This window comes from Salmo salar, chromosome 04 (genome assembly GCF_965601325.2).
Source record: "Salmo salar chromosome 04, fSalSal1, whole genome shotgun sequence".
NCBI lineage: Eukaryota > Metazoa > Chordata > Actinopteri > Salmoniformes > Salmonidae > Salmo > Salmo salar.
Window position 1 is genome coordinate 3,806,747 of NC_138294.1, and position 16,410 is coordinate 3,823,156.

The following is a 16,410-nucleotide window of genomic DNA, read 5'->3' on the forward strand; positions in this document are numbered from 1 at the left end:
AGCCGGTACGTTAACCATCTAAAGGTCCGTTCAGCCGGTACGTTAACCATCTAAAGGTCCGTTCAGCCGGTACGTTAACCATCTAAAGGTCCGTTCAGCCGGTACGTTAACCGTCTAAAGGTCCGTTCAGCCGGTACGTTAACCATCTAAAGGTCCGTTCAGCCGGTACGTTAACCGTCTAAAGGTCCGTTCAGCCGGTACGTTAACCGTCTAAAGGTCCGTTCAGCCGGTACGTTAACCGTCTAAAGGTCCGTTCAGCCGGTACGTTAACCATCTAAAGGTCCGTTCAGCCGGTACGTTAACCATCTAAAGGTCCGTTCAGCCGGTACGTTAACCGTCTAAAGGTCCGTTCAGCCGGTACGTTAACCGTCTAAAGGTCCGTTCAGCCGGTACGTTAACCGTCTAAAGGTCCGTTCAGCCGGTACGTTAACCGTCTAAAGGTCCGTTCAGCCGGTACGTTAACCGTCTAAAGGTCCGTTCAGCCGGTACGTTAACCGTCTAAAGGTCCGTTCAGCCGGTACGTTAACCGTCTAAAGGTCCGTTCAGCCGGTACGTTAACCGTCTAAAGGTCCGTTCAGCCGGTACGTTAACCGTCTAAAGGTCCGTTCAGCCGGTACGTTAACCGTCTAAAGGTCCGTTCAGCCGGTACGTTAACCGTCTAAAGGTCCGTTCAGCCGGTACGTTAACCGTCTAAAGGTCCGTTCAGCCGGTACGTTAACCGTCTAAAGGTCCGTTCAGCCGGTACGTTAACCGTCTAAAGGTCCGTTCAGCCGGTACGTTAACCGTCTAAAGGTCCGTTCAGCCGGTACGTTAACCGTCTAAAGGTCCGTTCAGCCGGTACGTTAACCGTCTAAAGGTCCGTTCAGCCGGTACGTTAACCGTCTAAAGGTCCGTTCAGCCGGTACGTTAACAGGTCGTCTCCTTGGTGACGTGTTGTCGTGGTTACAGAAGCTGTACATCGTGTGTGACGTGGCGTTGTTCGTGATCGTCAACAAGTCGACAGCCTGTCACCTGGAATCTCCTAAAGACCCCATCCTGCCGACCAAGTTCTACACCACACCTGACCAGGTATATACACACACACACACACACACACATTATACACACACACACACACACACACACACACACACACACATTATACACACACACACACACACACACACACACACACACACACACACACACACTATACACACACAAGGTGTCATGCAGCAGTTTGCGTTAATCAGTCGTCTCCCTCCAGGACTTCCTGAACGATAAGGAGTATTTATCCTCCGAGGCCAGAACGGTTCTGCTCACAGGAAAGGTGAGGAGCACACCTGTACCCGGTTCATCTACCTTTATAATATCTACATTATATATATCTAGATTATATATATCTAGATTATATATATCTAGATTATATATATCTACATTATACCTTTAATACACTGCTGCTTTTCTATGTTCTGCTCACTTCTCTGTAACGTATTCTCACATCCTTCATCCCTCTCTCTGTCTCCCTCCTCCTCTCCCCTCTCCTCTCTCTCCTCTCCCCCCCCCCTCCTCTCCCTCCTCCCCCCTCCTCTCCCCTCCTCTCTCCCTCTGTCTCTCTCTCTCCCTCTGTCTCTCTCTCTCTCTCCCTCTGTCTCTCTCTCTCTCTCTCTCTCCCTCTGTCTCTCTCTCTCTCTCTCTCTCTCCCTCTGTCTCTCTCTCTCTCTCTCTCTCCCTCTGTCTCTCTCTCTCTCTCTCTCTCCCTCTGTCTCTCTCTCTCTGTCTTTCTCTGTCTCTCTCTCTGTCTTTCTCTGTCTCTCTGTCCCTCTCTCGCTGTCTCTCTGCCCCCTCTCCCCTCCTCTCCCCCCTCCTCTCCCCTCCTCTCCCCCCTCTCCCCCCTCCTCTCCCCCCAGCCAAAGCCATCTCCTGTCCTGTCTACGGTGAATAAGGCTCTGACGGTTCCAGGTAGGAGGGTCTACAACAAGACCATCGGTTCAGACACCACCAGCAACACCAGTACCAACTCACAGCCCAACTCTCCTGTTACCAAGACCAGGTACACACCTGAACACACAGACACCTGAACACACAGACACCTGAACACACAGACACCTGGACACACAGACACCTGGACACACAGACACACCTGAACACACAGAGACCTGAACACACAGACACCTGGACACAGAGACACCTGAACACAGAGACACCTGAACACAGAGACACCTGAACACAGAGACACCTGAACACACACAGACACCTGAACACACAGAGAGACACACCTGAACGCACAGAGAGACACACCTGAACGCACAGAGAGACACACCTGAACGCACAGAGACACCTGAACGCACAGAGAGACACCTGAACACACAGAGACACCTGAACACAGAGAGACACACCTGAACGCACAGACACCTGAACGCACAGAGACACCTGAACACACAGAGAGACACCTGAACGCACAGAGAGACACCTGAACGCACAGAGAGACACCTGAACGCACAGAGAGACACCTGAACGCACAGAGAGACACCTGAACGCACAGAGAGACACCTGAACGCACAGAGAGACACCTGAACGCACAGAGAGACACCTGAACACAGAGACACCTGAACACACAGAGACACCTGAACACAGAGACACCTGAACACAGAGACACCTGAACACACAGAGACACCTGAACACACAGAGACACCTGAACACACAGAGACACCTGAACACACACAGACACCTGAACACACAGAGACACCTGAACACAGAGAGACACACCTGAACGCACAGACACCTGGACGCAGAGAGACACCTGGACGCAGAGAGACACCTGGACGCAGAGAGAGACACCTGAACGCACAGAGAGACACCTGAACGCACAGAGAGACACCTGAACGCACAGAGAGACACCTGAACGCACAGAGAGACACCTGAACGCACAGAGAGACACCTGAACGCACAGAGAGACACCTGAACGCACAGAGAGACCTGAACGCACAGAGAGACACCTGAACGCGCACAGAGAGACACCTGAACGCGCACAGAGAGACACCTGAACGCGCACAGAGAGACACCTGAACGCGCACAGAGAGACACCTGAACGCGCACAGAGAGACACCTGAACGCGCACAGAGAGACACCTGAACGCGCACAGAGAGACCTGAACGCGCACAGAGAGACCTGAACGCGCACAGAGAGACCTGAACGCGCACAGAGACACCTGAACGCGCACAGAGACACCTGAACGCGCACAGAGACACCTGAACGCGCACAGAGACACCTGAACGCGCACAGAGACACCTGAACGCGCACAGAGACACACACACACACACACACACACACACACACACACACACACACACACACAGAGACACCTGAACCTCTCGTCTCGGTGGGACGCTACCGTCACTATTCAACAGCCAGTGAAAAATCAGAGCGCCAAATTCAAAACCACAAAATGTCATAATTCAAAGTTCTCAAACATACGACTATTTTACACCATTTTAAAGGTACACATCTCCTTAATGTAACCACGTTGTCCGATTTCAAAAAGGCTTTACGGCGAAAGCATAAAGTTAGATTATGTTAGGAGAGTTCCAACACAAGAAAAACCACACAGCCATTTTCCTAGCAAGGACAGGCGTCACATAAACCCAAACCACAGCTAAATGCAGCACTAACCTTTGACGATCTTCATCAGATGACACTCCTAGGACATTATGTTATACAATACATGCATTTTTTGTTCGATAAAGTTAATATTTATATCCATAAACCCCATTTTTACACTGGCGCGTGATGTTCAGAAAATATTTTGCCTCCAATACTGCCGGTGAATCAGTACAACAATTTACAAAAATACTCGTCATAAACGTTGATAAAATATTAAACTGTTATTCAAAGAATTATAGATGAACATCTCCTTAATGCAACCGCTGTGACAGATTTCAATAAAGCTTTACTGGGAAAGCACACTTTGCAATAATCTGAGTACTGCGCTCAGAAACATACACCAGGCAATACAGATACCCGCCATTTTGGAGTCAAATAAAACCATAAATAGCATTAGAAATATTCACTTACCTTTTGATGATCTTCATCAGAAGGCACTTCCAGGAATCCCAGGTCCACAATAAATGTTTGTTTTGTTCGATAAAATCCATAATTTATGTCCAAATACCTCCTTTTTGTTTCCGCGTTCAGTAAGCTACTCCCAAGTGTAGGAAGCGCGCGGAAAATGTCACGACGAAAAGTCCCAAAAAAAGTTATATTTACGTTCGTTCAAACATGTCAAACGTTGTATAGCATCAGTATTTAGGGCCTTTTTTAACTTAGAACTTCAATAATATTCCAACCGGACGATTCCAATGTCTTGAAAAACGTTTTGGAACACAGCTAACTCTCACGTGAACGCGCGCCAATGAACTCATTTGCTTTCCTGAGTCAACAACTTCCAACTTCCACTGTTCGCTCTCTGTTCATCATAGACGCATCAAACAACTTTGTAAAGACTGTTGACATCTAGTGGAAGCCTTAGGAAGTGCAAAATCAACCCTAAGTCACTGTGTGTTCGATAGGCAATGACTTGAAAGGACTACAAGCACCAGAATTCTCACTTCCTGGTTAGATTTTTCTCAGGTTTTTGACTGCCATTATGAGTTCTGTTATACTCACAGACATCATTCAAACAGTTTTAGAAACTTCAGAGTGTTTTCTATCCAAATCTACTAATAATATGCATATCTTAGTTCCTGGGCCCGAGTAGTAGGCCGTTTAATTTGGGTACGTTTTTCATCCGGCCGTGAAAATACTGCCCCCCCTACCCTAGAGAAGTTTACACAGAGACACCTTAACACAGAGGCACCCACCTTAACGCAGAGACACACCGGGATACTGAAGTGGGTAGGTTTAATGCCATCGATGAAGAGGAGAGGCCGTGTACTGTCTGATTTAGGAGAGATGAAGAGGAGAGGCTGATTTAGGAGAGATGAAGAGGAGAGGCCGTGTACTGTCTGATTTAGGAGAGATGAAGAGGAGAGGCCGTGTACTGGCTGATTTAGGAGAGATGAAGAGGAGAGGCTGATTTAGGAGAGATGAAGAGGAGAGGCCGTGTACTGTCTGATTTAGGAGAGATGAAGAGGAGAGGCTGATTTAGGAGAGATGAAGAGGAGAGGCTGATTTAGGAGAGATGAAGAGGAGAGGCTGTGTACTGTCTGATTTAGGAGAGATGAAGAGGAGAGGCTGATTTAGGAGAGATGAAGAGGAGAGGCTGTGTACTGTGACAGCGTGACAGGTGCAAGAGTAGCTCTGTTTGTTATACTGTACTTTAGATGGAGGCTGGGCCTCCTCCTGTGGGCGGGGCCTCCTCCTGTGGGCGGGGCCTCCTCCTGTGGGCTGGGCCTCCTCCTGTGGGCTGGGCCTCCTCCTGGGGGCGGGGCCTCCTCCTGTGGGCTGGGCCTCCTCCTGGGGGCGGGGCCTCCTCCTGTGGGCTGGGCCTCCTCCTGTGGGCTGGGCCTCCTCCTGGGGGCTGGGCCTCCTCCTGTGGGCTGGGCCTCATAGAAGAAGCATGACACTATAATAAAACATTTTTACACCTAAACACACACCTTTAATATAGACACACGCCTAAACTCACACTTCCTGTTGACGTTAACCGCTTCCTGTCCTGCAGGGATGTTGTGACGGAGTCGTCAGTGGGCGGAGCGAGAGAGAATGAAGAGAACCCTGTTATCACCAAGACGGACGATGGGAAGAAGGTGAGAGAGAGAGAGAGAGAGAGAGAGAGACCCCATCTTTGATTCCTCCTCACCTCCTAAACTGGCCCCTCACCTCCTAAACTGGCCCCTCATCTCCTAAACTGACCCCTCATCTCCTAAACTGACCCCTCACCTCCTAAACTGGCCCCTCATCTCCTAAACTGGCCCCTCATCTCCTAAACTGAGCCCTCATCTCCTAAACTGGCCCCTCATCTCCTAAATGGACCCCTCATCTCCTAAACTGACCCCTCATCTCCTAAACTGACCCCTCATCTCCTAAACTGGCCCCTCATCTCCTAAACTGACCTAAACTGACCCCTCATCTCCTAAACTGACCTAAACTGACTCCTCATCTCCTAAACTGACCCCTCATCTCCTAAACTGGCCCCTCATCTCCTAAACTGACCCCTCATCTCCTAAACTGACTCCTCATCTCCTAAACTGACTCCTCATCTCCTAAACTGACCCCTCATCTCCTAAACTGACCCCTCATCTCCTAAACTGACCTAAACTGACCCCTCATCTCCTAAACTGGCCCCTCACCTAAACTGGCCCCTCACCTAAACTGGCCCCTCATCTCCTAAACTGACCCCTCATCTCCTAAACTGACCCCTCATCTCCTAAACTGACCTAAACTGACCCCTCATCTCCTAAACTGACCTAAACTGACTCCTCATCTCCTAAACTGGCCCCTCACCTCCTAAATGGACCCCTCATCTCCTAAACTGGCCCCTCATCTCCTAAACTGGCCCCTCATCTCCTAAACTGGCCCCTCATCTCCTAAACTGGCCCCTCACCTCCTAAACTGGCCCCTCATCTCCTAAACTGGCCCCTCACCTCCTAAATGGACCCCTCATCTCCTAAACTGCCCCCTCATCTCCTAAACTGGCCCCTCGCCTCCTAAACTGGCCCCTCGCCTCCTAAACTGGCCCCTCGCCTCCTAAACTGACCCCTCGCCTCCTAAACTGACCCCTCGCCTCCTAAACTGACCCCTCGTCTCCTAAACTGGCCCCTCGTCTCCTAAACTGGCCCCTCGTCTCCTAAACTGGCCCCTCGTCTCCTAAACTGGCCCCTCACCTCCTAAACTGGCCCCTCATCTCCTAAACTGGCCCCTCATCTCCTAAACTGGCCCCTCACCTCCTAAACTGACCTAAACTGACCCCTCATCTCCTAAACTGACCCCTCATCTCCTAAACTGACCCCTCATCTCCTAAACTGGCCCCTCATCTCCTAAACTGACCTAAACTGGCCCCTCATCTCCTAAACTGACTCCTCATCTCCTAAACTGACTCCTCACCTCCTAAACGGACCCCTCATCTCCTAAACATTTTACATTTACATTTACATTTTACATTTTTACATTTTAGTCATTTAGCAGACGCTCTTATCCAGCGCGACTTACAGTAGTGAATGCATACATTTCATTTCATACAATTTTTTTTCTTCTTCGTACTTGGCCCCCCGTGGGAATCGAACCCACAACCCTGGCGTTGCAAACACCATGCTCTACCGGACCCCTCATCTCCTAAACTGGCCCCTCATCTCCTAAACTGGCCCCTCACCTCCTAAACTGGCCCCTCACCTCCTAAACTGACCCCTCACCTCCTAAATTGGCCCCTCATCTCCTAAACTGACCCCTCATCTCCTAAACTGACCCCTCATCTCCTAAACTGGCCCCTCACCTCCTAAACTGGCCCCTCACCTCCTAAACTGGCCCCTCACCTCCTAAACTGACCTAAACTGGCCCCTCATCTCCTAAACTGACTCCTCATCTCCTAAACTGACTCCTCATCTCCTAAACTGGCCCCTCATCTCCTAAACTGACCTAAACCGGCCCCTCATCTCCTAAACTGACTCCTCATCTCCTAAACTGACTCCTCATCTCCTAAACTGGCCCCTCACCTCCTAAACGGACCCCTCATCTCCTAAACTGACCCCTCATCTCCTAAACTGGCCCCTCATCTCCTAAACGGACCCCTCATCTCCTAAACTGGCCCCTCATCTCCTAAACTGACCTAAACCGGCCCCTCATCTCCTAAACTGACTCCTCATCTCCTAAACTGACTCCTCATCTCCTAAACTGGCCCCTCACCTCCTAAACGGACCCCTCATCTCCTAAACTGACCCCTCATCTCCTAAACTGACCTAAACTGGCCCCTCATCTCCTAAACTGACTCCTCATCTCCTAAACTGGCCCCTCATCTCCTAAACTGGCCCCTCATCTCCTAAACTGGCCCCTCATCTCCTAAACTGACCTAAACCGGCCCCTCATCTCCTAAACTGACTCCTCATCTCCTAAACTGACTCCTCATCTCCTAAACTGGCCCCTCACCTCCTAAACGGACCCCTCATCTCCTAAACTGACCCCTCATCTCCTAAACTGACCTAAACTGGCCCCTCATCTCCTAAACTGACTCCTCATCTCCTAAATGGACCCCTCATCTCCTAAACTGGCCCCTCACCTCCTAAACTGGCCCCTCATCTCCTAAACTGGCCCCTCATCTCCTAAACTGGCCCCTCATCTCCTAAACTGGCCCCTCATCTCCTAAACTGGCCCCTCATCTCCTAAACTGACTCCTCATCTCCTAAACTGACCCCTCATCTCCTAAACTGGCCCCTCACCTCCTAAACTGGCCCCTCGCCTCCTAAACTGGCCCCTCACCTCCTAAACTGGCCCCTCATCTCCTAAACTGGCTCCTCATCTCCTAAACTGACCCCTCATCTCCTAAACTGACCCCTCATCTCCTAAACTGACCCCTCATCTCCTAAACTGACCCCTCGTCTCCTAAACTGGCCCCTCGTCTCCTAAACTGGCCCCTCGTCTCCTAAACTGGCCCCTCGTCTCTTAAGCTGGCCCCTCGTCTCTTAAGCTGGCCACTCATCTCCTAAACTGGCCCCTCATCTCCTAAACTGACCCCTCATCTCCTAAACTGACCCCTCATCTCCTAAACTGACCCCTCGTCTCCTAAACTGGCCCCTCGTCTCCTAAACGGACCCCTCGTCTCCTAAACGGACCCCTCATCTCCTAAACTGACCTAAACTGGCCCCTCATCTCCTAAACTGACTCCTCATCTCCTAAATGGACCCCTCGTCTCCTAAACGGACCCCTCGTCTCCTAAACTGACCCCTCGTCTCCTAAACTGACCCCTCGTCTCCTAAACTGGCCCCTCGTCTCCTAAACTGGCCCCTCGTCTCCTAAGCTGGCCCCTCGTCTCCTAAGCTGGCCCCTCGTCTCCTAAACTGACCCCTCACCTCCTAAACTGGCCCCTCGTCTCCTAAGCTGGCCCCTCGTCTCCTAAGCTGGCCCCTCGTCTCCTAAACTGACCCCTCACCTCCTAAACTGGCCCCTCATCTCCTAAACTGGCCCCTCACCTCCTAAACTGGCCCCTCACCTCCTAAACTGACCCCTCATCTCCTAAACTGGCCCCTCATCTCCTAAACTGACCCCTCACCTCCTAAACTGGCCCCTCACCTCCTAAACTGATCCCTCACCTCCTAAACTGGCCCCTCACCTCCTAAACTGACCTAAACTGACCCCTCACCTCCTAAACTGGCCCCTCACCTCCTAAACTGACCCCTCACCTCCTAAACTGGCCCCTCACCTCCTAAACTGACCTAAACTGGCCCCTCACCTCCTAAACTGGCCCCTCACCTCCTAAACTGACCTAAACTGGCCCCTCACCTCCTAAACTGGCCCCTCACCTCCTAAACTGGCCCCTCACCTCCTAAACTGACCTAAACTGACCCCTCACCTCCTAAACGGACCCTCATCTCCTAAACTGGCCCCTCATCTCCTAAACGGACCCCTCATCTCCTAAACTGACCCCTCATCTCCTAAACTGACCTAAACTGGCCCCTCATCTCCTAAACTGACTCCTCATCTCCTAAACTGACCCCTCATCTCCTAAACTTGCCCCTCACCTCCTAAATGGACCCCTCATCTCCTAAACTGGCCCCTCATCTCCTAAACTGGCCCCTCATCTCCTAAACTGACCCCTCATCTCCTAAACTGGCCCCTCACCTCCTAAATGGACCCCTCACCTCCTAAACGGACCCCTCACCTCCTAAACTGACCCCTCACCTCCTAAACTGACCCCTCACCTCCTAAACTGGCCCCTCACCTCCTAAACTGGCCCCTCATCTCCTAAACTGGCCCCTCTTCTCCTAAACTGGCCCCTCTTCTCCTAAACTGGCCCCTCACCTCCTTAATCTGGCCCCTCACCTCCTAAACTGGCCCCTCACCTCCTAAATTGGCCCCTCACCTCCTAAACTGACCCCTCATCTCCTAAACTGACCCCTCATCTCCTAAACTGACCCCTCATCTCCTAAACTGGCCCCTCATCTCCTAAACTGGCCCCTCACCTCCTAAACTGGCCCCTCGTCTCCTAACCTGGCCCCTCACCTCCTTAATCTGGCCCCTCACCTCCTAAACTGGCCCCTCATCTCCTAAACTGGCCCCTCATCTCCTAAACTGGCCCCTCACCTCCTAAACTGGCCCCTCATCTCCTAAACTGACCCCTCACCTCCTAAACTGGCCCCTCACCTCCTAAACTGACCCCTCACCTCCTAAACTGACCCCTCGTCTCCTAAACTGGCCCCTCGTCTCCTAAACTGGCCCCTCGTCTCCTAAATTGGCCCTCGTCTCCTAAGCTGGCCCCTCGTCTCCTAAACTGACCCCTCGTCTCCTAAACTGACCCCTTGTCTCCTAAACTGGCCCCTCGTCTCCTAAACTGACCCCTCATCTCCTAAACGGACCCCTCATCTCCTAAACTGGCCCCTCATCTCCTAAACTGACCCCTCTGACCTGAGAAGGAGGCGGAGAGAGGAATCGAGGAAAGATTGAGAAGGAAAGAGCCCAGTTAAAGCCGACCTTTTGATTTTGGACACATTTGAGCCCAATGTTATTGTGTTGGTTTGCTCATCATGTTAAGAGTTAATTTAACCTTGTGGAACCTCATGTTAGTTAATTTAACCTTGTGGAACCTCATGTTAGTTAATTTAACCCTGTGGAACCTCATCAGGTTAGAGTTCATTTAACCCTGTGGAACCTCATCAGGTTAGAGTTAATTTAACCCTGTGGAACCTCATGTTAGTTAATTTAACCCTGTGGAACCTCATGTTAGTTAATTTAACCCTGTGGAACCTCATATTAGTTAATTTAACCCTGTGGAACCTCATCAGGTTAGAGTTAATTTAACCCTGTGGAACCTCATCAGGTTAGAGTTAATTTAACCCTGTGGAACCTCATGTTAGTTAATTTAACCCTGTGGAACCTCATCAGGTTAAGAGTTAATTTAACCCTGTGGAACCTCATCAGGTTAGAGTTAATTTAACCCTGTGGAACCTCATCAGGTTAGAATTAATTTAACCCTGTGGAACCTCATGTTAGTTAATTTAACCCTGTAGAACCTCATCAGGTTAGAGTTAATTTAACCCTGTGGAACCTCATGTTAGTTAATTTAACCCTGTGGAACCTCATGTTAGTTCATTTAACCCTGTCGAACCTCATCAGGTTAGAGTTAATTTAACCCTGTGGAACCTCATCAGGTTAAGAGTTAATTTAACCCTGTGGAACCTCATCAGGTTAGAGTTAATTTAACCCTGTGGAACCTCATGTTAGTTCATTTAACCCTGTCGAACCTCATCAGGTTAGAGTTAATTTAACCCTGTGGAACCTCATCAGGTTAAGAGTTAATTTAACCCTGTGGAACCTCATCAGGTTAAAGTTAATTTAACCCTGTGGAACCTCATCAGGTTAAGAGTTAATTTAACCCTGTGGAACCTCATCAGGTTAGAGTTAATTTAACCCTGTGGAACCTCATGTTAGTTAATTTAACCCTGTGGAACCTCATCAGGTTAAGAGTTAATTTCACCCTGTGGAACCTCATCAGGTTAGAGTTAATTTAACCCTGTGGAACCTCATCAGGTTAGAGTTAATTTAACCCTGTGGAACCTCATGTTAGTTAATTTAACCCTGTGGAACCTCATCAGGTTAGAGTTAATTTAACCCTGTCGAACCTCATCAGGTTAAGAGTTAATTTAACCCTGTGGAACCTCATCAGGTTAGAGTTAATTTAACCCTGTGGAACCTCATCAGGTTAGAGTTAATTTAACCCTGTGGAACCTCATCAGGTTAGAGTTAATTTAACCCTGTGGAACCTCATCAGGTTAGAGTTAATTTAACCCTGTGGAACCTCATGTTAGTTAATTTAACCCTGTGGAACCTCATCAGGTTAAGAGTTAATTTAACCCTGTGGAACCTCATCAGGTTAAGAGTTAATTTAACCCTGTGGAACCTCATCAGGTTAGAGTTAATTTAACCCTGTGGAACCTCATGTTAGTTCATTTAACCCTGTGGAACCTCATCAGGTTAGAGTTAATTTAACCCTGTGGAACCTCATCAGGTTAAGAGTTAATTTAACCCTGTGGAACCTCATCAGGTTAAAGTTAATTTAACCCTGTGGAACCTCATCAGGTTAAGAGTTAATTTAACCCTGTGGAACCTCATCAGGTTAGAGTTAATTTAACCCTGTGGAACCTCATGTTAGTTAATTTAACCCTGTGGAACCTCATCAGGTTAAGAGTTAATTTCACCCTGTGGAACCTCATCAGGTTAGAGTTAATTTAACCCTGTGGAACCTCATCAGGTTAGAGTTAATTTAACCCTGTGGAACCTCATGTTAGTTAATTTAACCCTGTGGAACCTCATCAGGTTAAGAGTTAATTTAACCCTGTGGAACCTCATCAGGTTAGAGTTAATTTAACCCTGTGGAACCTCATGTTAGTTAATTTAACCCTGTGGAACCTCATCAGGTTAAGAGTTAATTTAACCCTGTGGAACCTCATCAGGTTAGAGTTAATTTAACCCTGTGGAACCTCATCAGGTTAGAGTTAATTTAACCCTGTGGAACCTCATCAGGTTAGAGTTAATTTAACCCTGTGGAACCTCATCAGGTTAGAGTTAATTTAACCCTGTGGAACCTCATGTTAGTTAATTTAACCCTGTGGAACCTCATCAGGTTAAGAGTTAATTTAACCCTGTGGAACCTCATCAGGTTAGAGTTAATTTAACCCTGTGGAACCTCATGTTAGTTAATTTAACCCTGTGGAACCTCATGTTAGTTCATTTAACCCTGTGGAACCTCATCAGGTTAGAGTTAATTTAACCCTGTGGAACCTCATCAGGTTAAGAGTTAATTTAACCCTGTGGAACCTCATCAGGTTAAAGTTAATTTAACCCTGTGGAACCTCATCAGGTTAAGAGTTAATTTAACCCTGTGGAACCTCATCAGGTTAGAGTTAATTTAACCCTGTGGAACCTCATGTTAGTTAATTTAACCCTGTGGAACCTCATCAGGTTAAGAGTTAATTTCACCCTGTGGAACCTCATCAGGTTAGAGTTAATTTAACCCTGTGGAACCTCATCAGGTTAGAGTTAATTTAACCCTGTGGAACCTCATGTTAGTTAATTTAACCCTGTGGAACCTCATCAGGTTAGAGTTAATTTAACCCTGTGGAACCTCATCAGGTTAGAGTTAATTTAACCCTGTGGAACCTCATCAGGTTAGAGTTAATTTAACCCTGTGGAACCTCATCAGGTTAAGAGTTAATTTAACCCTGTGGAACCTCATGTTAGTTAATTTAACCCTGTGGAACCTCATCAGGTTAAGAGTTAATTTAACCCTGTGGAACCTCATCAGGTTAGAATTAATTTAACCCTGTGGAACCTCATGTTAGTTAATTTAACCCTGTGGAACCTCATCAGGTTAGAGTTAATTTAACCCTGTGGAACCTCATCAGGTTAAGAGTTAATTTAACCCTGTGGAACCTCATCAGGTTAGAGTTAATTTAACCCTGTGGAACCTCATCAGGTTAGAGTTAATTTAACCCTGTCGAACCTCATCAGGTTAGAGTTAATTTAACCCTGTGGAACCTCATCAGGTTAAGAGTTAATTTAACCCTGTGGAACCTCATCAGGTTAAAGTTAATTTAACCCTGTGGAACCTCATCAGGTTAAGAGTTAATTTAACCCTGTGGAACCTCATCAGGTTAGAGTTAATTTAACCCTGTGGAACCTCATCAGGTTAGAGTTAATTTAACCCTGTGGAACCTCATGTTAGTTAATTTAACCCTGTGGAACCTCATCAGGTTAAGAGTTAATTTAACCCTGTGGAACCTCATCAGGTTAAAGTTAATTTAACCCTGTGGAACCTCATCAGGTTAAAGTTAATTTAACCCTGTGGAACCTCATCAGGTTAAGAGTTAATTTAACCCTGTGGAACCTCATCAGGTTAAGAGTTAATTTCACCCTGTGGAACCTCATCAGGTTAGAGTTAATTTAACCCTGTGGAACCTCATCAGGTTAGAGTTAATTTAACCCTGTGGAACCTCATGTTAGTTAATTTAACCCTGTGGAACCTCATCAGGTTAGAGTTAATTTAACCCTGTGGAACCTCATCAGGTTAGAGTTAATTTAACCCTGTGGAACCTCATCAGGTTAGAGTTAATTTAACCCTGTCGAACCTCATCAGGTTAGAGTTAATTTAACCCTGTGGAACCTCATCAGGTTAAGAGTTAATTTAACCCTGTGGAACCTCATGTTAGTTAATTTAACCCTGTGGAACCTCATCAGGTTAAGAGTTAATTTAACCCTGTGGAACCTCATCAGGTTAGAATTAATTTAACCCTGTGGAACCTCATGTTAGTTAATTTAACCCTGTGGAACCTCATCAGGTTAGAGTTAATTTAACCCTGTGGAACCTCATCAGGTTAGAGTTAATTTAACCCTGTGGAACCTCATCAGGTTAGAGTTAATTTAACCCTGTCGAACCTCATCAGGTTAGAGTTAATTTAACCCTGTGGAACCTCATCAGGTTAAGAGTTAATTTAACCCTGTGGAACCTCATCAGGTTAAAGTTAATTTAACCCTGTGGAACCTCATCAGGTTAAGAGTTAATTTAACCCTGTGGAACCTCATCAGGTTAGAGTTAATTTAACCCTGTGGAACCTCATCAGGTTAGAGTTAATTTAACCCTGTGGAACCTCATGTTAGTTAATTTAACCCTGTGGAACCTCATCAGGTTAAGAGTTAATTTAACCCTGTGGAACCTCATCAGGTTAAAGTTAATTTAACCCTGTGGAACCTCATCAGGTTAAGAGTTAATTTAACCCTGTGGAACCTCATCAGGTTAGAGTTAATTTAACCCTGTCGAACCTCATCAGGTTAGAGTTAATTTAACCCTGTGGAACCTCATCAGGTTAAGAGTTAATTTAACCCTGTGGAACCTCATGTTAGTTAATTTAACCCTGTGGAACCTCATCAGGTTAAGAGTTAATTTAACCCTGTGGAACCTCATCAGGTTAGAATTAATTTAACCCTGTGGAACCTCATGTTAGTTAATTTAACCCTGTGGAACCTCATCAGGTTAGAGTTAATTTAACCCTGTGGAACCTCATGTTAGTTAATTTAACCCTGTGGAACCTCAAATTTTTTTCTTCTCTAATTTTGTAATTTTTAATTCTCCCCCCTCTCCTCCCCCCTCTCCTCCCCCCTCTCCTCTCTCCCTCTCCTCCCCCCTCTCCTCCCCCCTCTCTCAGGAGGACACAGTGAGCTCTGACCTCACCACAGGCGTGTCAACCATCCCCAAACCTCGCCGCGGACGCCCCCCCAAGGCCACACCCTCCCCTCTGGCCAATGAGAAGGAAGGAGGGGCAGCCAAAGGCAGGAAGAGGGCGGCACCAGCCCAGGACTCCGCCCCCTCGGGGGAGGTAAACTCCATCAAGATCCCTAAAGCTGAAGAGGAGAGACAGATCCTAGACCTGCAGAGGTGAGGAAGAGGGGAGACAGATCCTAGACCTGCAGAGGTGAGGAAGAGGAGAGACAGATCCTAGACCTGCAGAGGTGAGGAAGAGGGGAGACAGATCCTAGACCTGCAGAGGTGAGGAAGAGGGGAGACAGATCCTAGACCTGCAGAGGTGAGGAAGAGGGGAGACAGATCCTAGACCTGCAGAGGTGAGGAAGAGGGGAGACAGATCCTAGACCTGCAGAGGTGAGGAAGAGGGGAGACAGATCCTAGACCTGCAGAGGTGAGGAAGAGGAGAGACAGATCCTAGACCTGCAGAGGTGAGGAAGAGCGGAGACAGATCCTAGACCTGCAGAGGTGAGGAAGAGGAGAGACAGATCCTAGACCTGCAGAGGTGAGGAAGAGGAGAGACAGATCCTAGACCTGCAGAGGTGAGGAAGAGGGGAGACAGATCCTAGACCTGCAGAGGTGAGGAAGAGGGGAGACAGATCATAGACCTGCAGAGGTGAGGAAGAGGAGACAGATCCTAGACCTGCAGAGGTGAGGAAGAGGAGACAGATCCTAGACCTGCAGAGGTGAGGAAGAGGGGAGACAGATCCTAGACCTGCAGAGGTGAGGAAGAGGGGAGACAGATCCTAGACCTGCAGAGGTGAGGAAGAGGAGAGACAGATCCTAGACCTGCAGAGGTGAGGAAGAGGAGAGACAGATCCTAGACCTGCAGAGGTGAGGAAGAGGGGAGACAGATCCTAGACCTGCAGAGGTGAGGAAGAGGGGAGACAGATCCTAGACCTGCAGAGGTGAGGAAGAGGGGAGACAGATCCTAGACCTGCAGAGGTGAGGAAGAGGGGAGACAGATCCTAGACCTGCAGAGGTGAGGAAGA

The 16,410-nt window shown here is 48.2% G+C and overlaps 1 protein-coding gene across 1 annotated transcript in view; it reads left to right on the forward strand.

Annotated features, from left to right (window-relative positions):
* The window catches only part of LOC106592481 (sister chromatid cohesion protein PDS5 homolog A), an 85,212-nt gene extending 69,182 nt beyond the window's left edge, over positions 1-16,030 (forward strand). The window contains exons 24-28 of the mRNA XM_082973928.1: positions 949-1,068; positions 1,247-1,309; positions 1,890-2,032; positions 5,642-5,726; positions 15,324-16,030. Coding sequence (XP_082830054.1) covers positions 949-1,068; positions 1,247-1,309; positions 1,890-2,032; positions 5,642-5,726; positions 15,324-15,557 — 645 coding nt within the window. The 3' untranslated portion in view covers positions 15,558-16,030. The remainder of the gene's footprint in view (positions 1-948; positions 1,069-1,246; positions 1,310-1,889; positions 2,033-5,641; positions 5,727-15,323) is intronic.
* The last annotated feature ends 380 nt before the right edge of the window (positions 16,031-16,410 follow it).